This window comes from Lissotriton vulgaris, chromosome 6 (assembly GCF_964263255.1).
Source record: "Lissotriton vulgaris chromosome 6, aLisVul1.2, whole genome shotgun sequence".
Lineage (NCBI taxonomy): Eukaryota > Metazoa > Chordata > Amphibia > Caudata > Salamandridae > Lissotriton > Lissotriton vulgaris.
In genome coordinates, this window is record NC_141694.1 from 120,565,429 (window position 1) to 120,593,072 (window position 27,644).

Sequence of the window (27,644 nt, forward strand, 5' to 3'; positions counted from 1 at the left end):
TACGATGCTTCACAGGCTATGCCAGGCGACCTTCCAGCCTCTTACGTTGCCGGGTCTCACGGCGGAGGACGGTTCGGTAGTGGCAGACCCAGCCGTACTTGCAGCTAGCTTTGCCCATTATTATGAGACGCAGTACGCCTCCCGGGATCACCTGGAGACGGAAGAGATTTCCGTCTATCTCGATGACCTGCTGCCGCAGGCTGTCTCTGATGAGACTAGAACCGCGTTGGATGTCCCGCTCACGGCTGAGGAGCTCGGGGAGGCTCTGGGACAGCTGAATACGGGAAAAGCGCCGGGCCCGAGCGGCTACCCGTGCGAATTCTACAAAAAGTTCCACCTCCAGCTGGGGCCTCAGTACAGGCGCGCGCTGGAGGCGGCACGGGCCCAAGGGGAACTGCTGCCCGATTAGCGCCATGCTGAGATCGTAGTTTTCCTGAAACCGGGCAGGGCGCCGGACAGGCATGACTCGTACCGGCCCATTTCTCTTCTAAATATCGAGGCCAAAATTCTGGCTAAGGCCTTGACGAACCGACTGCTGCCCCTTATTACAGACCTGGTCCATCCTGACCAGGCCGGATTCATGCCCCGTAGGGCCACTCGCCATAATATTCGGCGGGCGCAGGCGGCGGTTGACGCCATGGGCGCTCGAGATGAGCAGGCGGCGCTCCTACTGGCGGATATGGACAGGGCCTTCGACTCTGTGAGTTGGGCATACCTGTTTACACTATTGGCCCGCCTTAATCTTGGCCCGGTGTTCCTGTCGTACTTGCGATTGCTTTACACCAACGTCACGGCCTCAGTCCGAGTGGCCGGGGCCATTTCCGGGCGTTTTCGCATTGGTCGGGGCACCCGGCAGGGCTGCCCATTGTCCCCGTACCTGTTCGCCCTCGCAATGGAGCCCCTGCGTCCCGAGTGCGGGCTGATGCCCAACTACGCGGGTTTGTCTGGAATGACGACCTGGTAGATAGGATCGCACTCTATGCGGACGATGTCCTCTTCTTTCTCACGGACCTACAACGCTCGAGTCCCCGGGTTCTGGAAGTCATGCGCGTCTTTGGCGAGATCTCCGGCCTTCGCCTCAACCTTCATAAATCGACCCTGTGGGTGCTGGGCGGTGGAGTTGTGACTGACCCCTGGGCTGCGGGGCTGCGGGTGGCGACGGATGGCCTGAAGTACCTTGGCATCTTCCTGTCGGAGTCGCGCGTCGTGGCTTGGGATCGTGGCGTCCTGCCAGTGTGGGAACGGGTCCAGGCCGATGTCAAGACTTGGTCCAGAATGCCACTCACCATCTTTGGAAGATCGGCCATCTTCAAAATGGTGGCGCTTCCGCGTCTCCTGTATCAACTTCAGAATTTCCCATACCCTATCGGCCCACAGTGGTTTCGTCAGGTTAACTCTGTACTAGGTCGCTTCCTGTGGGCTGGCGGTGCGGCTAGGGTGGCGTTGAAAACGTGCTTTTTGTCTACTTATTGTGGTGGCCTGGCCACCTCTGACCTCCTCTCCTACTACCAGGCTTCCCAACTGCTTATTCTTAATGACTGGTGGTACAGTGATAGGGGGGACCCGGCGTATGCCTTGGAACGGTCGCTTATGGGTGACAATACACTCCACACCATTCTGTATTCAGCTCGCCTACGTCGCGCACTGCCGTCAGTTACTAGAGTGGTCTTTGCTGTGTGGAGGCAGGCCCTGCGCCGCATGGGTTGGTGGGGCAAGTTAACGGCCGAAACGCCGCTCTGGCACAATGGTCTGCTCCCGGAGCTGGCGGCCCTGGCCGGCTTTGAGGGCTGGGAAACGATAGGTATCACGTTACTGGTCCAGGTCATGTCCGGCACTACGCTCAAATCGTTCGAGGAACTCCGCACAGAGTTCCAAATGCCTCAGTCCCAGTTTTTCCGCTACTTGCAGCTACGCCATGCCCTCACCCCGAGCATCGCCAATCTGGACTCCTTACCGGAGTTCAGTCCGGTTGAGGCCAAAGTGTTTATGGGGGATCTAGGGGACAGAAAGGTTTCCCGGATATACCAGACGCTGGTTATTCATTGCTCCTCTACCCTACACTCTCTTCGGGCGGCGTGGGAGGTGGACGTTGGCCCCCTCGATGAGGACGATTGGAGGGAGGCGCTAGAATCCCCACGTGGAACCGCCATTGCTGTCCGGCTCCGACTCATCCAATTTAAATACTTGCATCGGGCCTACTATACTCGTGAACGGTTGTGGAAAGCTGGGTTGATTGCGTCCCCGGAATGTTTGCCCTGTGGGGCGGTGCCTGGGTCCCTGCTCCATACTGTGTGGTTGTGTGGTCGGTTGTCTGGTTTCTGGAGGGGTGTGTGGAGTTGTCTGTCCGAGGTCCTGGGCTGGGACCTTCCCCGCACCCATCGGCTGGGAGTATTGCACGTCATGGATGGCATCGGTGGGAACATATATAAGCGCCATTTGCTGCTCTTGGGGCTTGTCGCCAAGCGGGACCTGGCCCGGGCATGGAAGGCGGTGAGGGCCCCCCCCTTGTCTGCGTGGAAAGCTGGGCTGGACTACTTCATGGGCCTGGAAAGGACGATCTTTGAGGCGAGGGGCTGCCCGCGCAAACACTACAAAATTTGGAAGCGATGGGCCGACTACCGGGGTCTATCACTGGATCCCCCAGCGGAGCGAGAGGAGGACATTTGATGGCAAAGACATTGTTGGCCCGATTCTGCGACGCTCCAGTCGCGCTGCACCTACACCTTTTTATTCTATTGCTATGAGTACACGTGTGGTTGGGGGGTGGAGGGGGGGAGTTTGGGTGTTGGGGGGTCGGGGTTGGGGGGTAGGGCGGGGTGGGGGGGTTTTCTTTCATACTGAGCCTATTCTTAAGACCTGCTTGGACATTTGCTGCCTATGTAATTTAATGTACTGATGTCGTCGTGGTGATCTCCGGTCTTGGGGGTGCCACGTTCTTTATTGCTCATTTGCTCAATAAAATTGGTTGTGAAGAACATATGCTTAGCAATACACCCAAAAGACATTATACTGATTTGGACATTGAGATTAGTCCCTGAGAAAAACATACATTTCCTTATCAGGGTTCAATCCCTGGTCAACAGTTCTCAATTTACATATCCAAGAAGCCTCCAATTTGCGCAGTTGTTGAACTCTGTATCCCTGAATTGTCTGTGATACTCTCAAGTCCATGAAATTTGATCTTGGAAATTTCTGCTGGATCGTGTGTAGCGTTAAAGTGCACTGCCAGTGGATAGTTCAAATTAGCATTTTTAATGGCTTGTAAATGCTCCTGTATCCTTTCCTTTACAGGTCTAATTGTGCTCCCCACGTGCATTTCTTTACATACACAAACAATACAGTATACCATAAATTTGGTGTTGCAATTCATGAAACACTTAATTTTGTGTTCTGTCTGTATTGTACCTGAAAGGTTTAGTCCTATCAAGGGAATGAGGACAAATGGAACAAAAACCACATTTGTAAAAACCCAATGGAGGTGTCCCCAACCAAGTTGGACCCCTTGCATGGTGCCTCGGGTTATAAAAACTAGGATTAAGAATATTTCTGAGAGTCTGACCTCGCTTATAGATGACATTAGGCTTCTCATTGATGACCTTGTTAATATCGGAATCCAACGTAAAACATGCCAATATTTGAATAGAATTTTTGTAAAAGATGTTACTGGTTAAATTAAAGGTGGTGACCACAGAGACTTTCTCTTTATATCTACTATTCTTTTTCGCCTTTGGTTTATAGGTAAGTAGGTGACCTCGATTCAGACCAAGAGCTTTTTTCTTCGCTTTAGTCAGTATTTTCTCATAATAGCCCCTTGTTTTGAATCTAGTCAGTGATGCCTGGATTTCTTTATCATAGACTGCATCTTCACTACAATTTTGCCTTAACCTTGTAAATTCTCTGAATGGTATGGAGTTTATCTTTGATCTTGGATGTGCAGTATCTGCATGCAATGCTGCGTTGCATGCAGTCGGTTTCCTATATAGTGCAGACAAGATGGACCCATCCTTCATATACAATTTCAGGTCAAGGAAACTGATTTCTTCCTTCTGTAGGTGGTACGTAAATTGAATGTTTTATGTATTAGCATTAAGAAACGCTCAGAACTCATAGAGAAATGTATGTTTTTCTCAGGGACTAACCTCAATGTCCAAATCAGCATAATGTCTTTTGGGTGTATTGCTAAACATATGTTCTGAGGAGTAGAATTTATCTATTAAATTTCGTTGAGCTTATGACTCTTCTGAATCCAAATATGAGTGCTCAAATGGGACTATTGTCACTCGTAACACATATGGCCTAGTAACTGCTAATTAACAACCACAGTGGGCTGGATGGTATTATATGATTGGAATGACTATTGTATAGCTGGACTGAAGAGTGAACCATTTAAGTATCATGTTGCACCTGTTTGTATCACTTGTTTTTTCTGATCCTTGCTCTTAAGACTGGCTTCAATACCTGTATGTATTATCTGTTTTTTCGGATCTTTGCTCTTAAGACTGGCTACAATTTTTGGCTGTCATTTATCGTCTAAATTGGGTCCACATTTTTATTATATTTCATGATTTTGCCACTTTCATGAAGTCATGTGGGACCAAAAGGGACCAGGTACTGATGTGTGATATACCCTGTTATCAAAACGATATATTGTGTTGATATCAGGCGAAGTTAAGAACTTTCTAGCTACTAATATTGTTGTATTCTTTTCAGTGGACTTTCCACATGGGTGTTGGTGGTTGGTTTATTCTCTGTTTCTTTAGTGTCTCCCTCATGAAACGCGCTTATTTCTTATCTTACGAAGGGTTGCGCTACTACTTGAGGTCTTACGACTTTATTGGGGATGATTTACCCCTATGTTGCGGTTACCGATTAATTTGTGGTGATTCATACTATTGGGGACTACTTATCGCAATGGTATAATACTCTAATATCTGCACTATTATCATGATTCCTCAATTCGCCCATAGGTGCTATTTAGAAACTGACTCTTCAATGCCCAAGTGCTTACTCGTGATCAGGTCGAGATAACCATTGTATTTCTACATTGGCGATATTGCACTATATGGATACTCTCCTACTATTAGATGTTTTGTCTAATTCGGGAATTGTTGGTTCAAATTATATTTCTATACCCACTCCTGGTGTTATGTCCCTCACTCGTAATACCAAACAGGATATTAGGGGGACACGTCTTTTACGAAGCACGATTAGGTGTTTTAATGCCAAGCACCTTATGTAAACAGTATGGGAGCTATTATTTTCCTTATTCTCTGAGTAATTGTTTTATTCGCCATGGAACTACAACTGCGTTTGTGGGAGAGTGATGTGACGTACTGCCTTACTACTTGAGATGGACCTTACACTCATGCAGGTAAGCAGAGAGAGAACTTTAATAATCTTAACGAAGTTTGTATATGCGGGTGAACTGGGAGAGTGACTGCTCTCATACTTGCTGTGTACGGAGGGCGGAGTTTAATTACTACTTCGTTTTTGTTGTCCCGCTAGATGTCAGGACGGTTTGGAGATTAAATATTAGAACGCCAAACGTGGGTTTGATTATCCGTCTACCATAACGGTGATTCCACTATATTAACCATATCCAGTAAGACTTTGTCTTTTTTATACTATGTCTGTTTTTCCAAGTTAATTTACATGGATCATTGTAAGCTAACTGTGGATCCGCTGTAACTCTACCCTTTTGATTGTCTATCATGTTGGTGTAGTGATCTCTCTCTCTCTCTCTCTCTCACTTGAGTAGTTACGTTCTGTTAATTCCCTAACTCAGAATGGTTTAATTTAATTGTTCTTCCGTAAACCCATACACTAATTGTGACTCTGGTGGGTTATCCAACATACGATGCTAGGAGTGTGGGATTTTCAACTTCAAGAATTTGTACTTTGAAGTCCCCAATTAAGAATAAGATGTTGAGATTGCCTCTTGCAAACCTATGTTAGAGACTGGGAACTTAGTGGGTTAGCCACAATTTAATGTGAGTAACTCGGATTTTCTTAACTTTCTGAATTGCCATTTGAGGAACGGTGCACAATTTTGGCATCTTTGAGTTAGTTACCTAGGTTGTCTTACTGGGTTTTCAATCGAGTTAGTGGCATGACAGTTTGCATGAACTATATGGATGTTTATCTCTAAAGGTTTTAACTAATGATGGGGAAGCCCTAAGAATACTTACAGATTTGAATGCGACTGATGCGTTGATTCTGAAGAAACACAGACGGTCATTTGTGACTTTTGATCTACTCGATATCTTGTAGAGGTAGGCCTATGTAGATACTTTTGCAATGCTCTCAACTGGGTTCTCCTGACATGATTATACTATATAGTGTTACTGCGCTATTTAACTTTTTGTTTACTGTTAGGTCTCGGTATCTATGGACATGCACCCTATCGATTACTTTTTGATGTACGTTGTTTGAGCCTTTAATCCTGTTGGACTTCAGGATTTTGTGATCTAAATTTGAAGGTATTTTGAACTGCTTTCTACTCTCTGGTTGATCGAATTTCTTCTTCTCTCGGCTCCTTACTCACTGCTTTTTCAGTGGGATTTGGTTTGATATTTTATAGGTACACAGCAATGTGTTAAGTAGGTGGACTTCTCTGTGATGCACATCAGTATTTAGTCTCACTTTTTTAGCTTTTTCTTTTCTTATTCCTCTTGTCTCATTCTTTTTTCACTTGAATCATGAAATGCTGATCAATTGGGGTAACCTTTGAATTTACTCTACTTTCATTCATTTTTTAATCTTATTGGGCACATCTCTGATCACCCATTCCACCATTCGAGCACTTCTTTATGGTTCGGTTCCTGCTATGCCGAAATATGATTTAGTTCTATTACTAATGCAACGTAGATATACTCAATGCTCTTTCGTGTTGTCACCTTATACCATTACAAATTGTTGTACTTTACTTCATCAACAGCCTTGAGTAAGTCGGTCTGCGACGAAACACGTGTCAACTGTTATCTTATGACAACTATGTGTCAACACTGCAAGATATTACTAAGCATTTTAATGCTTTTGCCAATTTGATTGCTTCTGTGTATACTACATTTTGATAATTAAAAAACACTACTGACTTTCTGTGGTCAGTCTTTACTATTGGTTTTGTGCTCTGTCTTCATTTTGTTATAATCCATTGTAGACCAACTCTGGTATATTTCTTTTTCTTTATATCTTCTGGAGCAATGGACCTCCACTCCAGTAGAGTCAACCGGTGAACACAGCATTGTTGAAGAAAGCTCCTTCTGATACCCAGCACTGGCCAATCAGGGAGGATGTACCCTTTCAAATGCGGGGTTCTCATCCAATCCTGGTGCTTATTTATAGTATGGTCAGCTCATGGATTGCGCATGCAAGTCCAGACTGTCCCTCCTGGGGCTTGGTCCAAAGTTAGAGCCATTTCCCCATGCAGGTGTGTTGGAAGGGCCTGGGGCTGAGCAAGCTCACCTTTGATAATGGAAGTGTGAGTTTGCTCAGCACCAGGCCCTTCCCAGCACTTGGGTTGCCTAAAGCGATCTCTGAGAGAAAAGAGAGTCATATACTACGCTGACAGGAAAAATATAATCTGGAAGTAGTGGACTTGATATGGGGCCTTATGGGCTTCGGGTCAACAAGAAGTCAAAAATAGTGAAAAATGAAACGGAGAGCATTAAAATGAGGGTCCACACCCAACCCACCACTCTTACATTACCAACTAACCTATGCATAGATTAATGTATTAACTCAAACCTCTGCATCAATTTATGTTCATTCATCCATCAGTCCACATCCATTCATCCTTACCAGTGCATCCTTCCAACCACTCACATATATTCACTCATGTTTCGACTTCCACAGATGCTTCCACAAACACCCATGTATTCACTCACACTTACATGTATTCACATGCCTTCCACCCACATCTAAGCACCCATGCGTCTGAAGTCAAGCATACTTTCTCTCAGCTATACAGTCGTCCATCCGTCAGACAGTATGTACCCATGCTTTCATTCATCCACCTACACATCCATCTATAGCCATGTATATACTGTCAGTTCACATGAACCAGTGGTACTCTCCATACCTAAATACCAGGCATAGCTCTGTTCAACCCATCTATTTTGCTAGGTACCAGGAGCTAAACTTTATGCTGCACTTGGTACCTGCAAAAACCTCCAAATTTGATCTTCTTGTATCTCTGAGAAGTGTTTTATACTTACAGCGCGTGTTTCCCTTTTCTGATAGTTCTTTGTGCATCTCGGTTGAATAATCTTCATAAATTATTTTGTAAAGTACTCTAACATCCAACTGGGATTATGCCCTGACTGTGGAAAAACATATATTGAATACATTCAATCTGCCACAAACCAACCACTGTCCATCTCCATTCCTGTAGTTATCCGACAACCCACACCCATATATCTTCCTGTTAATTCACCCACGTTCATTCAGCCTCATACACAAAGCCACCTTTATACATTTAAGCACCAGGAACCAACCAACCATCTTTTTGTTTATCTCCACCTATACTGATACAGCTCTAGGTCTATCCACTTGTGATTGTATGTGCTGTTGTGTGTTGTCTGTGACTGTATGTGTGCCTGCAGTCCTGTTGTCTGTGTGTACATGCTTGTCTAAGTATGTTTTTGAGTACTGTTGCCTGTGTGCATTAATGCTAATTGTGTGGGTTTGTATAAAAAAGACCACACTGTTTTCATTACCTCTTGTTGCTTGCATTTACTGGATCCTTATGAGATTAATATAAGGAGTGGCCTAAAGTGATGAGCTGTAATTTGTTCTCTTGCAGCCTCCAAGCAATGTCCTTTCCAAACGTTACCCAGAGGATGACCCCGACTACTGCGTCTGGACACCCCCTGCGGGTGAGTTATTGGTTGAGTTGAGGCATTTCATTGATGACCTTTCATGCCAAACATGCCTAAAAACTTCATTATAAAGGAAGTCTGGACTGCAGTGACCAAGCTGCATACCTGCACTTTCTAAAGTAGTCCAAAAATAAAATAGCCTCTTGACCTTCTGTCTAAGTTCATACTACTGGCTGAGTGAATAAGAAAGGTCTCTTTTCTCTCCCCCTCCATGGTCTCCCTCTCTTTCTGGACTGACTTCCTTTTACCTTTCCTGCCTGCCCCGCACCTCCTCTCTTCCGCTCATCTTCTGTCTCCCTCCCCTCTCTCCCTTCCCATTTCTCTCCCTTCGCTTTCTTAACTTTGCAGCAATACAAATGCCTTCCCATTTGCGTACTTCATCGATTTCCAAAGAAAAGCAAGAATATATTGACCACTGTTAAACCTTTGAAAAAGAGAAGTCACCTGTGGTGCATGATGTGAATCAGCATCAAAGGCAGCTTTCACTGAAGGCTTTCAGCTGTGCAGGCAGTATTAGTATCCAAACTGTCTGGCCAGCAGTTCACTTACCACCTTTTCATATTGATAAGATTTGCAGAGGTTAAATTTCCAGCCTTCAGCCTTCCCAGTTGTAGTCTGTAAGGATATGAATCCAGTCGAAGAAGATGCTGCTCTAGCACATTGGCTTTCTACTGACGCTGGAAGGACTGCGGGTTGTTGCTCCATCAGCAGTGACATACTCCACATCCCCGTCCTGCTAGTTGCAGAACTTTCTCAGATTACTCCTATGAATGTCTGCTATTTCACTCTGAGTCCAACAGCCCCATCTCTCTGTAGTCCTCCTGCACCTCGGCTACTTGAACATGCCAAGGTAGTCCAAGTGGCAGATTTAAACACATGAATGAAGAGCTCTCGCCAAGGCTCAGGTAGCGGCATGTCTTTTTCTTTGCATCTGATCAACACTTTGAATATTTTTCAAGTGTATACTTAGCTGTACATCTTTAGAGACTTTTTCAAAATGCCTTCGACTCTCAAACTTCTCTCTTCAGGTTAGAAGCAATGTTGGAGATTACTGCTGTTAACGTCAAGAGTACATTTCTTAACAGGTTGGTAACAGTAATGGAATTAGGAGTGTTGGTGACAGGGTTTTTCCCTAAGATAAAAATTGGAGAGAAAACTGAAAAGTTAGCAAGTGCATTTACACTTGATCTGATGTTTTTTGTTTCTCGTGCAAAATGCAAAACTTCTCACATGCGAAACAAAATGCAACTCACAAAACCTTTCAAGAATTAGACCTTTAAATCTGCGACTGGCACAGGTTTTCAAGCGTCGCCTGCAAGTTTTTGTTGAAATTCTGAAAAGATAAAGCCTTCACCCATGTGGGACACCCCCGCGCCGCACGGCCACCAGCTGCTGCGTGTGCCCCTTGCCTGCCCTCTGCCTCGCTGCTGCCTCGTTTGCCGGTTGCCGGCTGCCGCCGCTGCGGTTGTTTTTGCCCTTTGTTTTGACGTTAATTTGTGCCTGCCTTGCTTTTCTCTCTTTTTGCCCTTGTTTTTTCGTTTATTTGTGCTTGTTTTGTTTTAAATTGTATTTTCCCCGTGTTCTTGCTTCCTTCCTTGTTGTCCGCCTACCTCGCCGCCCTCCGCCCTCCCTTCCCGCCACCGCCGCTTGTCCCCGCCCCTTTTTTTTTCTCTTCTGTAACCCTCCCCGCTCCCGCCTCCCAGCTGCTCCGCCCACCCGCGCACTTGGCCTTAAATGGCGACCGTGCGACGCAGGTGAGTGTGACCCACTTGTGGGACACCCCCGCGCCGCACGGCCACCAGCTGCTGCGTGTGCCCCTTGCCTGCCCTCTGCCTCGCTGCTGCCTCGTTTGCCGGTTGCCGGCTGCCGCCGCTGCGGTTGTTTTTGCCCTTTGTTTTGACGTTAATTTGTGCCTGCCTTGCTTTTCTCTCTTTTTGCCCTTGTTTTTTCGTTTATTTGTGCCTGTTTTGTTTTAAATTGTATTTTCCCCGTGTTCTTGCTTCCTTCCTTGTTGTCCGCCTACCTCGCCGCCCTCCGCCCTCCCTTCCCGCCACCGCCGCTTGTCCCCGCCCCTTTTTTCTCTTCTGTAACCCTCCCCGCTCCCGCCTCCCAGCTGCTCCGCCCACCCGCGAACTTCGCCTTAAATGGCGACCGTGCGAACGCGCAGCGGTCACGCGCAGCGGGCGCGCCGATTGTGCGCCGAAGGCGCGCCAAAGGTAAGCCCGTCTGCGCCCGTCCGCGACCGGACCGCGCCCAGCGCCAGGACCCCTGGCCCACGAAGATCCCGACCTACCCGCCTGATGTACTCAGCCGCCACCCTCACCGCTCTCAACACCGGCCGACTCCCAGAATGCCATCAAGCCACTCCAAGACGTACCCACGGACCTTTCAGCTGCCACGCCTGCAAGTTCTCCTGCATCCGGACCAGCCCCGCACCAGCACCCGCCAAGTCGAACACCAGCAGCACCCACCTCAAGTGCATCCTGCTCAACACCCGCTCCATCCACAGACACGCCATCGAACTCTGGAACCTCCTAGACGCCACAGCCCCTGACGTTGCCTTCCTCACGGAGACCTGGATGAACGCCTCTTCAGCTCCCGACATCGCCATCGCTATCCCAGAGGGCTACAAGATCGTCCGGAGGGACCGAAACGCCAACCAGATGGGAGGAGGCATCGCCATCATCCACAGGAACACCATCCGTCTCACGACCAGCACCGACAACACCCTGACCAGCGCCGAACACCTGCATTTCCAGATCCACACCAACCCGAACACCACCCTCAGAGGCACCCTGATCTACCGACCCCCTGGACCACGCACGCAATTCAGCGAGGACATCGCCGACTTCGTCAGCCCGCATGCCCTCCCCTCCGCTGACTACATCCTCCTGGGAGACCTCAACTTCCATCTGGAGAACAACAACGACCGCAACACCAGCACCCTGCTCGCCAACCTCGCCAACCTGGGACTCAAGCAACTGGTGTCCACCCCCACCCACCTCGCCGGACACACACTCGACGCCGTCTTCTCATCCAGCACAGACATCGACTTCAGCCACGCCACAGAGCTTCAATGGACGGACCACAGCTGCGTCCACTTCACCTTCAAGAGAACGACGACCCACCATCACCAGCAACAGGCCGCCCGTAGAAGCTGGAACAAGATCACAGCAGACCAGCTCGCCACCTCCCTGAGCCAGCACCCCCCTGCCAGCTCAGCGAACCCCACCCAGGCCGCCGACAACCTCACGAAGTGGATCAGCAACTGCGCGGACGAACTCGCCCCGCTGAGGACCCCGCCTCGCAGACCCGGCAGCAAGAAGGCCCCATGGTTCACCGATGAACTCAAGAGCTCCAAGAAGAACTGCCGAGCCCTCGAGAAAGTCTGGAAAAGGGAACCGACACCGGACAACAGGACCTCCTACAAACTTGCCACCCGGAAACACCACCAGCTGATCCGCGCCGCCAAGAAAACAGCATTCAAGGACCGGTTGGACAACAACGCATACAACTGCAAGGAACTCTTCAACATCGTGAAAGAGCTTTCCAACCCCAGCGCAGGAAACAACGACGTCACCCCATCGCAAGACCTCTGCAACTCCCTCGCTTCATACTTCCACAACAAGATCACGGACATACACAGCAGCTTCAACAACCAACCAACGCACACCATGACCGAACAACCACCCCCCACCACCACCCTCCACGCCTGGACCCCGATCAGCACCAAAGACACCATCCGCACGATGAACTCCATCCACTCCGGATCACCGACCGACCCCTGCCCTTACCACGTCTTCAACAAGGCCGACGCTGTCATCGCACCCCACCTGCGAGACATCATCAACACTTCCTTCGACACCACCATCTTCCCTGAGAGCTGGAAACACGCCGAACTCAGCGCTCTACTCAAGAAACCAACAGCGGACCCCACCGACCTCAAGAATTACCGCCCCATCTCGCTTCTCCCGTTTCCAGCCAAAGTCATCGAGAAGACCGTCAACAAGCAGATGGCCGCCTTCCTCGAGACGAACGGATCCCTCGACCCCTCACAGTCCGGCTTCCGAGCCAAACACAGCACCGAGACCGCCCTCATCGCCGCCACCGATGACATCCGAGCCCTGATGGACAATGGAGAAACAGCGGCCCTCATCCTCCTAGACCTCTCCGCGGCATTCGACACGGTCTGCCACCGCACCCTAGTACGGCGCCTCAGCAACATCGGAATCCAGGACAAGGCGCTGGAATGGATCATCTCCTTCCTCGACGGAAGAACACAGAGAGTCCGCCTACCACCGTACAAGTCAGAGGCCTCCGAAGTCATCTGCGGCGTCCCCCAAGGATCATCTCTGAGCCCCACCCTCTTCAACGTCTACATGAGCCCCCTCGCGGCCATCGTACGCAAACACAACCTCAGCATAATCTCCTACGCCGACGACACCCAGCTGATCCTCTCCCTGACCAACGACCCCGCCGCCGCCAGAGCCAATCTGCACGAAGGGATGAAAGAGGTAGCCGAGTGGATGACGACCAGCCGCCTGAAACTGAACTCGGACAAGACGGAGGTCCTCATCCTGGGCTCCTCACCCTCCGCCTGGGACGACTCCTGGTGGCCTCCCGCCCTGGGCACCGCACCCAAACCGACAGACCATGCACGAAACCTGGGCTTCATCCTGGACTCCTCCCTCTCCATGACCAGGCAAGTCAACAACGTCTCCTCGGCGTGCTTCAACATCCTACGCATGCTACGGAAGATCTTCTGGTGGATCCCCACAGAGACCAGGAAGACCGTCACCCAGGCCCTCGTCACCAGCCGACTGGACTACGGCAACGCCCTCTACGCCGGTACCACCGCCAAGCTCCAGAAGAGACTCCAGCGGATCCAAAATGCCTCAGCCAGACTCATCCTCGACATCCCACGAACCAGCCACATCTCCGGACATCTGAGAGACCTTCACTGGCTCCCCGTCAACAAGAGAATCACCTTCCGCCTCCTCACCCACGCACACAAAGCCCTACACGACCAAGGCCCGAGCTACCTCAACAGCCGAGTCAACTTCTACGCTCCCAAACGCCACCTCCGATCAGCCAACCACGCCCTCGCCGCCGTCCCCCGCATCCGAAGAGCGACTACAGGAGGAAGGACCTTCTCCTACCTGGCCGCCAAGACCTGGAACTCCCTCCCTCCCGACCTGCGCCTGACCCAAGACCACCTCTCCTTCAGGAAGAACCTCAAGACCTGGCTGTTCGAGCAGTAGCGGCACCCCCCCCCCCCCCCCCCCCAGCGCCTTGAGACCCTACGGGTATGTAGCGCGCTCTATAAGTGTCACTGATTGATTGATTGAAGGTCGTAAACCTCTGGTTGCAGATGTACTTATTTGAAATGAGTAAGCCTACACCCATGGAAGGTCGTAAACCTCAGGTTGCAGATGGACGCATCTGAAATGAGTACACCTACACCCATGGAAGGTTGTAAACCCCTGGTTGCAGATGTCCTTATTTGAAATGTGTAAACCTACACCCATGGAAGGTCGTAAACCTCAGGTTGCAGATGGACGCATCTGAAATGAGTACACCTACACCCATGGAAGGTCGTAAACCTCAGGTTGCAGATGGACGCATCTGAAATGAGTACACCTACACCCATGGAAGGTCGTAAACCCCTGGTTGCAGATGTCCTTATTTGAAATGTGTAAACCTACACCCATGGAAGGTCGTAAACCTCAGGTTGCAGATGGACGCATCTGAAATGAGTACACCTACACCCATGGAAGGTCGTAAACCTCAGGTTGCAGATGGACGCATCTGAAATGAGTACACCTACACCCATGGAAGGTCGTAAACCCCTGGTTGCAGATGTCCTTATTTGAAATGTGTAAACCTACACCCATGGAAGGTCGTAAACCTCAGGTTGCAGATGGACGCATCTGAAATGAGTACACCTACACCCATGGAAGGTCGTAAACCCCTGGTTGCAGATGTCCTTATTTGAAATGTGTAAACCTACACCCATGGAAGGTCGTAAACCTCAGGTTGCAGATGTACGCATCTGAAATGAGTACACCTACACCCATGGAAGGTCGTAAACCCCTGGTTGCAGATGTCCTTATTTGAAATGCTACACACAAGGAAGGTCGTAAACCTCAGGTTACAGATGTACGCATCTGAAATGAGTACACCTACACCCATGGAAGGTTGTAAACCCCTGGTTGCAGATGTCCTTATTTGAAATGTGTAAACCTACACCCATGGAAGGTCGTAAACCTCAGGTTGCAGATGGACGCATCTGAAATGAGTACACCTACACCCATGGAAGGTCGTAAACCTCAGGTTGCAGATGGACGCATCTGAAATGAGTACACCTACACCCATGGAAGGTCGTAAACCCCTGGTTGCAGATGTCCTTATTTGAAATGTGTAAACCTACACCCATGGAAGGTCGTAAACCTCAGGTTGCAGATGGACGCATCTGAAATGAGTACACCTACACCCATGGAAGGTCGTAAACCTCAGGTTGCAGATGGACGCATCTGAAATGAGTACACCTACACCCATGGAAGGTCGTAAACCCCTGGTTGCAGATGTCCTTATTTGAAATGTGTAAACCTACACCCATGGAAGGTCGTAAACCTCAGGTTGCAGATGGACGCATCTGAAATGAGTACACCTACACCCATGGAAGGTCGTAAACCCCTGGTTGCAGATGTCCTTATTTGAAATGTGTAAACCTACACCCATGGAAGGTCGTAAACCTCAGGTTGCAGATGTACGCATCTGAAATGAGTACACCTACACCCATGGAAGGTCGTAAACCCCTGGTTGCAGATGTCCTTATTTGAAATGTGTAAACCTACACCCATGGAAGGTCGTAAACCTCAGGTTGCAGATGTACGCATCTGAAATGAGTACACCTACACCCATGGAAGGTCGTAAACCCCTGGTTGCAGATGTCCTTATTTGAAATGCTACACACAAGGAAGGTCGTAAACCTCAGGTTACAGATGTACGCATCTGAAATGAGTACACCTACACCCATGGAAGGTTGTAAACCCCTGGTTGCAGATGTCCTTATTTGAAATGTGTAAACCTACACCCATGGAAGGTCGTAAACCTCAGGTTGCAGATGGACGCATCTGAAATGAGTACACCTACACCCATGGAAGGTCGTAAACCTCAGGTTGCAGATGGACGCATCTGAAATGAGTACACCTACACCCATGGAAGGTCGTAAACCCCTGGTTGCAGATGTCCTTATTTGAAATGTGTAAACCTACACCCATGGAAGGTCGTAAACCTCAGGTTGCAGATGTACGCATCTGAAATGAGTACACCTACACCCATGGAAGGTCGTAAACCCCTGGTTGCAGATGTCCTTATTTGAAATGTGTAAACCTACACCCATGGAAGGTCGTAAACCTCAGGTTGCAGATGTACGCATCTGAAATGAGTACACCTACACCCATGGAAGGTCGTAAACCCCTGGTTGCAGATGTCCTTATTTGAAATGCTACACACAAGGAAGGTCGTAAACCTCAGGTTACAGATGTACGCATCTGAAATGAGTACACCTACACCCATGGAAGGTTGTAAACCCCTGGTTGCAGATGTCCTTATTTGAAATGTGTAAACCTACACCCATGGAAGGTCGTAAACCTCAGGTTGCAGATGGACGCATCTGAAATGAGTACACCTACACCCATGGAAGGTCGTAAACCTCAGGTTGCAGATGGACGCATCTGAAATGAGTACACCTACACCCATGGAAGGTCGTAAACCCCTGGTTGCAGATGTCCTTATTTGAAATGTGTAAACCTACACCCATGGAAGGTCGTAAACCTCAGGTTGCAGATGTACGCATCTGAAATGAGTACACCTACACCCATGGAAGGTCGTAAACCCCTGGTTGCAGATGTCCTTATTTGAAATGCTACACACAAGGAAGGTCGTAAACCTCAGGTTACAGATGTACGCATCTGAAATTAGTACACCTACACCCATGGAAGGTTGTAAACCCCTGGTTGCAGATGTCCTTATTTGAAATGTGCAAACCTACACCCATGGAAGGTCGTAAACCTCAGGTTGCAGATGTACACATCTGAAATGAGTACACCTACACCCATGGAAGGTCGTAAACCCCTGGTTGCAGATGTACGCATCTGAAATGAGTACACCTACACCCAAGGAAGGTCGTAAACCTCAGGTTGCAGATGTACGCATCTGAAATGAGTACACCTACAACCATGGAAGGTCGTAAACCTCTGGTTGCAGATGTACGCATCTGAAATGAGTACACCTACACCCATGGAAGGTCGTAAACCCCTGGTTGCAGATATCCTTATTTGAAATGTGTAAACCTACACCCATGGAAGGTTGTAAACCTCAGGTTGCAGATGTACGCATCTGAAATGAGTACACCTACACCCATGGAAGGTCGTAAACCCCTGGTTGCAGATGTCCTTATTTGAAATTTGTAAACCTACACCCATGGAAGGTCGTAAACCTCAGGTTGCAGATGTACGCATCTGAAATGAGTACACCTACACCCATGGAAGGTCGTAAACCCCTGGTTGCAGATGTACTAGTGGAGAAGTGTGGCTCAGGGGTTAGAGGCGGCAGACCTGGAGCTTGAGTTCGGTCCGGGACCAGGGTTCAATTCCCCGCCTCGGCGGGTCTTGGGCTCAAAAATTCCGCGGACTCGTTAATTCTCGCTCCGGTGCCTTCTCAGCTCACGGGTTCACACTCTGCGACTCTGGGCAATAGCTTGCTTAATCTCCACAACGGCCCCTCGCGGCGGGATGCCTGGCTTTCACCTTGTGGATACCCTTCCAGGGCTATCTCACAGGGGAATACCAGGACGGGTTCCCTATGCAAGCGCCGAGATGCCCCAGGGTAATCGCGCGCTATATAAGACTTCATACTTTACTTTACTTATTTGAAATGAGTAAGCCTACACCCATGGAAGGTCGTAAACCCCTGGTTGCAGATGTACTTATTTGAAATGAGTAAGCCTACACCCATGGAAGGTCGTAAACCTCAGGTTGCAGATGTACGCATCTGAAATGAGTACACCTACACCCATAGAAGGTCGTAAACCCCTGGTTGCAGATGTACTTATTTGAAATGTGTAAACCTACACCCATGGAAGGTCGTAAACCCCTGGTTGCAGATGTACTTATTTGAAATGTGTAAAGCTACACCCATGGAAGGTCGTAAACTTCTGGTTGCAGAAGTACTAATTTGAAATGAGTAAGCCTACGCCCATGGAAGGTCGTAAACCTCTGGTTGCAGATGTACTTATTTGAAATGAGTAAGGCTGCACTCATGGGAGGTCATAAACCTCTGGTTGCAGATGTGTTTATTTGAAATGAGTAAGCCTACACCCATGGAAGGTTGTAAACCTCTGGTTGCAGATGTGTTTATTTGAAATGAGTAAGCCTACACTCATGTAAGGTCATAAACCCCTGGTTGCAGATGTGTTTATTTGAAATGAGTAAGCCTACACTCATGTAAGGTCATAAACCCCTGGTTGCAGATGTGTTTATTTGAAATGAGTAAGCCTACACTCATGTAAGGTCATAAACCTCTGGTTGCAGATGTGTTTATTTGAAATGAGTAAGCCTACACCCATGGAAGGTCATAAACCTCTGGTTGCAGATGTGTTTATTTGAAATGAGTAAGCCTACACCCATGGAAGGTTGTAAACCTCTGGTTGCAGATATGTTTATTTGAAATGAGTAAGCCTACACTCATGTAAGGTCATAAACCTCTGGTTGCAGATGTGTTTATTTGAAATGAGTAAGCCTACACCCATGGAAGGTCATAAACCTCTGGTTGCAGATGTGTTTATTTGAAATGAGTAAGCCTACACCCATGGAAGGTCATAAACCTCTGGTTGCAGATGTGTTTATTTGAAATGAGTAAGCCTACACTCATGTAAGGTCATAAACCCCTGGTTGCAGATGTACGCATCTGAAATGAGTACACCTACACCCATGGAAGGTCGTAAACCCCTGGTTGCAGATGTACTTATTTGAAATGAGTAAGCCTACACTCATGGAAGGCCGTAAACCTCAGGTTGCAGATGTACGCATCTGAAATGAGTACACCTACACCCATAGAAGGTCGTAAACCCCTGGTTGCAGATGTACGCATCTGAAATGAGTACACCTACACCCATGGAAGGTCGTAAACCCCTGGTTGCAGATGTCCTTATTTGAAATGTGTAAACCTACACCCATGGAAGGAGTGTTGGTGACAGGGTTTTTCCCTAAGATAAAAATTGGAGAGAAAACTGAAAAGTTAGCAAGTGCATTTACACTTGAACTGATGTTTTTTGTTTCTCGTGCAAAATGCAAAACTTCTCACATGCGAAACAAAATGCAACTCACAAAACCTTTCAAGAATTAGACCTTTAAATCTGCGACTGGCACAGGTTTTCAAGCGTCGCCTGCAAGTTTTTGTTGAAATTCTGAAAAGATAAAGCCTTCACCCATGGAAGGTCGTAAACCTCAGGTTGCAGATGGACGCATCTGAAATGAGTACACCTACACCCATGGAAGGTCGTAAACCTCAGGTTGCAGATGGACGCATCTGAAATGAGTACACCTACACCCATGGAAGGTCGTAAACCCCTGGTTGCAGATGTCCTTATTTGAAATGTGTAAACCTACACCCATGGAAGGTCGTAAACCTCAGGTTGCAGATGGACGCATCTGAAATGAGTACACCTACACCCATGGAAGGTCGTAAACCCCTGGTTGCAGATGTCCTTATTTGAAATGTGTAAACCTACACCCATGGAAGGTCGTAAACCTCAGGTTGCAGATGTACGCATCTGAAATGAGTACACCTACACCCATGGAAGGTCGTAAACCCCTGGTTGCAGATGTCCTTATTTGAAATGTGTAAACCTACACCCATGGAAGGTCGTAAACCTCAGGTTGCATATGTACGCATCTGAAATGAGTACACCTACACCCATGGAAGGTCGTAAACCCCTGGTTGCAGATGTCCTTATTTGAAATGCTACACACAAGGAAGGTCGTAAACCTCAGGTTACAGATGTACGCATCTGAAATGAGTACACCTACACCCATGGAAGGTTGTAAACCCCTGGTTGCAGATGTCCTTATTTGAAATGTGTAAACCTACACCCATGGAAGGTCGTAAACCTCAGGTTGCAGATGGACGCATCTGAAATGAGTACACCTACACCCATGGAAGGTCGTAAACCTCAGGTTGCAGATGGACGCATCTGAAATGAGTACACCTACACCCATGGAAGGTCGTAAACCCCTGGTTGCAGATGTCCTTATTTGAAATGTGTAAACCTACACCCATGGAAGGTCGTAAACCTCAGGTTGCAGATGTACGCATCTGAAATGAGTACACCTACACCCATGGAAGGTCGTAAACCCCTGGTTGCAGATGTCCTTATTTGAAATGTGTAAACCTACACCCATGGAAGGTCGTAAACCTCAAGTTGCAGATGTACGCATCTGAAATGAGTACACCTACACCCATGGAAGGTCGTAAACCCCTGGTTGCAGATGTCCTTATTTGAAATGCTACACACAAGGAAGGTCGTAAACCTCAGGTTACAGATGTACGCATCTGAAATGAGTACACCTACACCCATGGAAGGTTGTAAACCCCTGGTTGCAGATGTCCTTATTTGAAATGTGTAAACCTACACCCATGGAAGGTCGTAAACCTCAGGTTGCAGATGGACGCATCTGAAATGAGTACACCTACACCCATGGAAGGTCGTAAACCTCAGGTTGCAGATGGACGCATCTGAAATGAGTACACCTACACCCATGGAAGGTCGTAAACCCCTGGTTGCAGATGTCCTTATTTGAAATGTGTAAACCTACACCCATGGAAGGTCGTAAACCTCAGGTTGCAGATGTACGCATCTGAAATGAGTACACCTACACCCATGGAAGGTCGTAAACCCCTGGTTGCAGATGTCCTTATTTGAAATGCTACACACAAGGAAGGTCGTAAACCTCAGGTTACAGATGTACGCATCTGAAATTAGTACACCTACACCCATGGAAGGTTGTAAACCCCTGGTTGCAGATGTCCTTATTTGAAATGTGCAAACCTACACCCATGGAAGGTCGTAAACCTCAGGTTGCAGATGTACGCATCTGAAATGAGTACACCTACACCCATGGAAGGTCGTAAACCCCTGGTTGCAGATGTACGCATCTGAAATGAGTACACCTACACCCAAGGAAGGTCGTAAACCTCAGGTTGCAGATGTACGCATCTGAAATGAGTACACCTACAACCATGGAAGGTCGTAAACCCCTGGTTGCAGATGTACGCATCTGAAATGAGTACACCTACACCCATGGAAGGTCGTAAACCCCTGGTTGCAGATATCCTTATTTGAAATGTGTAAACCTACACCCATGGAAGGTTGTAAACCTCAGGTTGCAGATGTACACATCTGAAATGAGTACACCTACACCCATGGAAGGTCGTAAACCCCTGGTTGCAGATGTCCTTATTCGAAATTTGTAAACCTACACCCATGGAAGGTCGTAAACCTCAGGTTGCAGATGTACGCATCTGAAATGAGTACACCTACACCCATGGAAGGTCGTAAACCCCTGGTTGCAGATGTACTTATTTGAAATGAGTAAGCCTACACCCATGGAAGGTCGTAAACCCCTGGTTGCAGATGTACTTATTTGAAATGAGTAAGCCTACACCCATGGAAGGTCGTAAACCTCAGGTTGCAGATGTACGCATCTGAAATGAGTACACCTACACCCATAGAAGGTCGTAAACCCCTGGTTGCAGATGTACTTATTTGAAATGTGTAAACCTACACCCATGGAAGGTCGTAAACCCCTGGTTGCAGATGTACTTATTTGAAATGTGTAAAGCTACACCCATGGAAGGTCGTAAACTTCTGGTTGCAGAAGTACTAATTTGAAATGAGTAAGCCTACGCCCATGGAAGGTCGTAAACCTCTGGTTGCAGATGTACTTATTTGAAATGAGTAAGCCTGCACTCATGGGAGGTCATAAACCTCTGGTTGCAGATGTGTTTATTTGAAATGAGTACACCTACACCCATGGAAGGTCGTAAACCCCTGGTTGCAGATGTGTTTATTTGAAATGAGTAAGCCTACACTCATGTAAGGTCATAAACCTCTGGTTGCAGATGTGTTTATTTGAAATGAGTAAGCCTACACCCATGGAAGGTCATAAACCTCTGGTTGCAGATGTGTTTATTTGAAATGAGTAAGCCTACACCCATGGAAGGTTGTAAACCTCTGGTTGCAGATGTGTTTATTTGAAATGAGTAAGCCTACACTCATGTAAGGTCATAAACCCCTGGTTGCAGATGTGTTTATTTGAAATGAGTAAGCCTACACTCATGTAAGGTCATAAACCCCTGGTTGCAGATGTGTTTATTTGAAATGAGTAAGCCTACACTCATGTAAGGTCATAAACCTCTGGTTGCAGATGTGTTTATTTGAAATGAGTAAGCCTACACCCATGGAAGGTCATAAACCTCTGGTTGCAGATGTGTTTATTTGAAATGAGTAAGCCTACACCCATGGAAGGTTGTAAACCTCTGGTTGCAGATATGTTTATTTGAAATGAGTAAGCCTACACTCATGTAAGGTCATAAACCTCTGGTTGCAGATGTGTTTATTTGAAATGAGTAAGCCTACACCCATGGAAGGTCATAAACCTCTGGTTGCAGATGTGTTTATTTGAAATGAGTAAGCCTACACGCATGGAAGGTCATAAACCTCTGGTTGCAGATGTGTTTATTTGAAATGAGTAAGCCTACACTCATGTAAGGTCATAAACCCCTGGTTGCAGATGTACGCATCTGAAATGAGTACACCTACACCCATGGAAGGTCGTAAACCCCTGGTTGCAGATGTACTTATTTGAAATGAGTAAGCCTACACTCATGGAAGGCCGTAAACCTCAGGTTGCAGATGTACGCATCTGAAATGAGTACACCTACACCCATAGAAGGTCGTAAACCCCTGGTTGCAGATGTACGCATCTGAAATGAGTACACCTACACCCATGGAAGGTCGTAAACCCCTGGTTGCAGATGTCCTTATTTGAAATGTGTAAACCTACACCCATGGAAGGTCGTAAACCTCAGGTTGCAGATGTATGCATCTGAAATGAGTACACCTACACCCATGGAAGGTCGTAAACCCCTGGTTGCAGATGTCCTTATTTGAAATGCTACACACATGGAAGGTCGTAAACCTCAGGTTACAGATGTACGCATCTGAAATGAGTACACCTACACCCATGGAAGGTTGTAAACCCCTGGTTGCAGATGTCCTTATTTGAAATGTGCAAACCTACACCCATGGAAGGTCGTAAACCTCAGGTTGCAGATGTACGCATCTGAAATGAGTACACCTACACCCATGGAAGGTCGTAAACCCCTGGTTGCAGATGTACGCATCTGAAATGAGTACACCTACACCCATGGAAGGTGGTAAACCTCAGGTTGCAGATGTACGCATCTGAAATGAGTACACCTACAACCATGGAAGGTCGTAAACCCCTGGTTGCAGATGTACGCATCTGAAATGAGTACACCTACACCCATGGAAGGTCGTAAACCCCTGGTTGCAGATGTCCTTATTTGAAATGTGTAAACCTACACCCATGGAAGGTCGTAAACCTCAGGTTGCAGATGTACGCATCTGAAATGAGTACACCTACACCCATGGAAGGTCGTAAACCCCTGGTTGCAGATGTCCTTATTTGAAATGTGTAAACCTACACCCATGGAAGGTCATAAACCTCAGGTTGCAGATGTACGCATCTGAAATGAGTACACCTACACCCATGGAAGGTCGTAAACCCCTGGTTGCAGATGTACTTATTTGAAATGAGTAAGCCTACACCCATGGAAGGTCGTAAACCCCTGGTTGCAGATGTACTTATTTGAAATGAGTAAGCCTACACCAATGGAAGGTCGTAAACCTCAGGTTGCAGATGTACGCATCTGAAATGAGTACACCTACACCCATGGAAGGTCGTAAACCCCTGGTTGCAGATGTCCTTATTTGAAATGTGTAAACCTACACCCATGGAAGGTCGTAAACCTCAAGTTGCAGATGTACGCATCTGAAATGAGTACACCTACACCCATGGAAGGTCGTAAACCCCTGGTTGCAGATGTACTTATTTGAAATGAGTAAGTCTACACCCATGGAAGGTCGTAAACCCCTGGTTGCAGATGTACTTATTTGAAATGAGTAAGCCTACACCCATGGAAGGTCGTAAACCCCTGGTTGCAGATGTACGCATCTGAAATGAGTACACCTACACCCATGGAAGGTCGTAAACCCCTGGTTGCAGATGTCCTTATTTGAAATGTGTAAACCTACACCCATGGAAGGTCGTAAACCTCAGGTTGCAGATGTACGCATCTGAAATGAGTACACCTACACCCATGGAAGGTCGTAAACCCCTGGTTGCAGATGTCCTGATTTGAAATGTGTAAACCTACACCCATGGAAGGTCGTAAACCTCAGGTTGCAGATGTACGCATCTGAAATGAGTACACCTACACCCATAGAAGGTCGTAAACCCCTGGTTGCAGATGTACTTATTTGAAATGTGTAAACCTACACCCATGGAAGGTCGTAAACCCCTGGTTGCAGATGTACTTATTTGAAATGTGTAAAGCTACACCCATGGAAGGTCGTAAACTTCTGGTTGCAGAAGTACTAATTTGAAATGAGTAAGCCTACACCCATGGAAGGTCGTAAACCTCTGGTTGCAGATGTACTTATTTGAAATGAGTAAGCCTGCACTCATGGAAGGTCATAAACCTCTGGTTGCAGATGTGTTTATTTGAAATGAGTACACCTACACCCATGGAAGGTCATAAACTCCTGGTTGCAGATGTGTTTATTTGAAATGAGTAAGCCTACACTCATGTAAGGTCATAAACCTCTGGTTGCAGATGTGTTTATTTGAAATGAGTAAGCCTACACCCATGGAAGGTCATAAACCACTGGTTGCAGATGTGTTTATTTGAAATGAGTAAGCTTACACCCATGGAAGGTTGTAAACCTCTGGTTGCAGATGTGTTTATTTGAAATGAGTAAGCCTACACTCATGTAAGGTCATAAACCCCTGGTTGCAGATGTGTTTATTTGAAATGAGTAAGCCTACACTCATGTAAGGTCATAAACCCCTGGTTGCAGATGTGTTTATTTGAAATGAGTAAGCCTACACTCATGTAAGGTCATAAACCTCTGGTTGCAGATGTGTTTATTTGAAATGAGTAAGCCTACACCCATGGAAGGTCATAAACCTCTGGTTGCAGATGTGTTTATTTGAAATGAGTAAGCCTACACCCATGGAAGGTTGTAAACCTCTGGTTGCAGATGTGTTTATTTGAAATGAGTAAGCCTACAGTCATGTAAGGTCATAAACCTCTGGTTGCAGATGTGTTTTTTTGAAATGAGTAAGCCTACACCCATGGAAGGTCATAAACCTCTGGTTGCAGATGTGTTTATTTGAAATGAGTAAGCCTACACCCATGGAAGGTCATAAACCTCTGGTTGCAGATGTGTTTATTTGAAATGAGTAAGCCTACACTCATGTAAGGTCATAAACCTCTGGTTGCAGATGTGTTTATTTGAAATGAGTACACCTACACCCATGGAAGGTCGTAAACCCCTGGTTGCAGATGTTTATTTGAAATGAGTAAGCCTACACTAATGTAAGGTCATAAACCTCTGGTTGCAGATGTGTTTATTTGAAATGAGTAAGCCTACACCCATGGAAGGTGTTAAACCTCTGGTTGCAGATGTATTATGGAACCAGTTTCAGTGGAGTATTGAAGCCTAATCGTCTGATTCCTGAATGTGTCTGATTCCAAATGTCCACATGTAAATGTGGGCATTGTGGAATGCCCTGACAGTCAATAGTAGTACTGGATGGAGACCCTAAACGTTCAGCGATTAGGACTCTCTCCAGTACCAGCCTCCCACTCGGGGCCAGCCAGCCTGAGAGTCCAGTTTAATGAGAGATTCAACCAGGCTGGACTGCCACCTGCCGGGGTGCCAAAAAAACAGTGCTACTGGAATCCTCCGGCAGCCACTCATACCAGTGAAGCACTGGGACACATTTGTCATAGGAGGGTCAGACCTGAACTCCAGCTGTCCATGCATCTTTCACAGTCTTGGAACTATAGCCATCAACCTCACATGACCGTTCCCAAGAATAGTTCCTTAAATAAGTCTCAAATAGCCTTCTAAAAGTCTCCTTTCCAAGATGGAAAATATTTTTTTGTAGGGTAGACAAGTGTGCGCAGATATGATGGTATCGGACACTTTCCGCAGAGCTGAGAGTATCTCTTCCGCCAACATGGCAGGGACTTTTGAGAATTGCTGGTGATTTTTATAACTAGCTCTTGGTATCCGTTGGTGCTTATCTGGCCTTTGGCCAATAAAGTCTTGCTCTTTTACACCAAGATGTCTCAACCTTTCATGATAGATTTGTCTTTTAATTGACAGTGATGTGTTTGTTTGAAATTGAACATGTTTTTTTGCAAATATGATTTTTTGTCTTTTTCTCCTTCTAGGGCAAAGTGGGGATGGCAGGACCCATCTAAACGAGAAATATGGATATTAAATGCCATCGATATCAAAGTCTGATTGTCTGGATGGTTGTATTCGGGTGTTTTCTGCGGGTATGGATCCTCCGCCTTGTTGAACCGGATCAGTGTCTGTGATGGTGTTAGAAGGATGGGAGATCCGTGACTTCAACTCTTGTATGACTTTTAATGACACTCTTGGACTCGAGTGCCGCCGAACCCCAACCATATTCTGGTCTTGTGCTTTGTGCAGTGTACACATCGTTCTATGCTTACGTTCTCGTTACTGGATACAAAATGATCAACAACTAAACGTATGAACTCTGTCAAAAACTATATGGGTAGATTTGTTGGAAGAGCTTGTGTTTGCACTATTCCCAAATGTACCCTGCACTTTACATGGACCCAGCTGCCAGGTCCTGTGTTCGGGTTTCACTTGCCAGGGTGGTGGTCTGGCCAGTGACTGAACTCCGGTCAACACTGCTTATTTTAATATTATGTAAATAGATAAATAAATAGATCCTGATGCACCAAAATGCTAGGATGGACTTTGTTAATATCATCCCATATCTGATTGCCAGTCTGAGATGTCGAGAAGCAGTCGTTTGTAGCTAGTTGGGACCTGCAGTGGTGGACCAATGGCATGGGCGATCTCTTCAGATATTCACTGCCTGTTCAGTTGGTGATGGGTGGTTTAGAAGACCACCGGTGGACCTCAGATCCTGCACCTCTTTCCACGTCAACAAGAAAAAAAAATAAAAAAATAATGCCAATCCTGTACTTGCAGTTGGTTAGTACCACTACTTTGCAGATAGAAACCAGTTTGTTTTAAATGGAATGGTGCCACCTGGAAGATAATCCCCTTTCCAATAAGATTCAAAACAAGGCCTCTTTATGGTAACAAATTAATTTCTTTATTTTCTTCTTTTACATAGAAAATATAAAATACAAATCGCCCAGCCAACGCGTTTCGTTCTGGAAAAACTATTTTTCTTAACTTCCGATTTGTGTTTTATATTTTCTATGCGCAAGAAGAAAATAAAGAAATGAATTTGTTACGATAAAGACGCCTTGTTTTGAATCTTATTGGAAAGTGGATTATCTTCCTGGGGCACCATTCCATTTAAAACAAGGTGATGG

At 47.0% G+C, this 27,644-nt stretch overlaps 1 protein-coding gene across 1 annotated transcript in view; it reads left to right on the forward strand.

Moving 5' to 3' along the window:
- Nucleotides 1-27,282, forward strand: part of SLC4A1AP (solute carrier family 4 member 1 adaptor protein) — a 137,043-nt gene extending 109,761 nt beyond the window's left edge. Inside the window, exons 13-14 of the mRNA XM_086926093.1 lie at nucleotides 8,804-8,876; nucleotides 26,493-27,282. Coding sequence (XP_086782219.1) covers nucleotides 8,804-8,876; nucleotides 26,493-26,542 — 123 coding nt within the window. The 3' untranslated portion in view covers nucleotides 26,543-27,282. The remainder of the gene's footprint in view (nucleotides 1-8,803; nucleotides 8,877-26,492) is intronic.
- The last annotated feature ends 362 nt before the right edge of the window (nucleotides 27,283-27,644 follow it).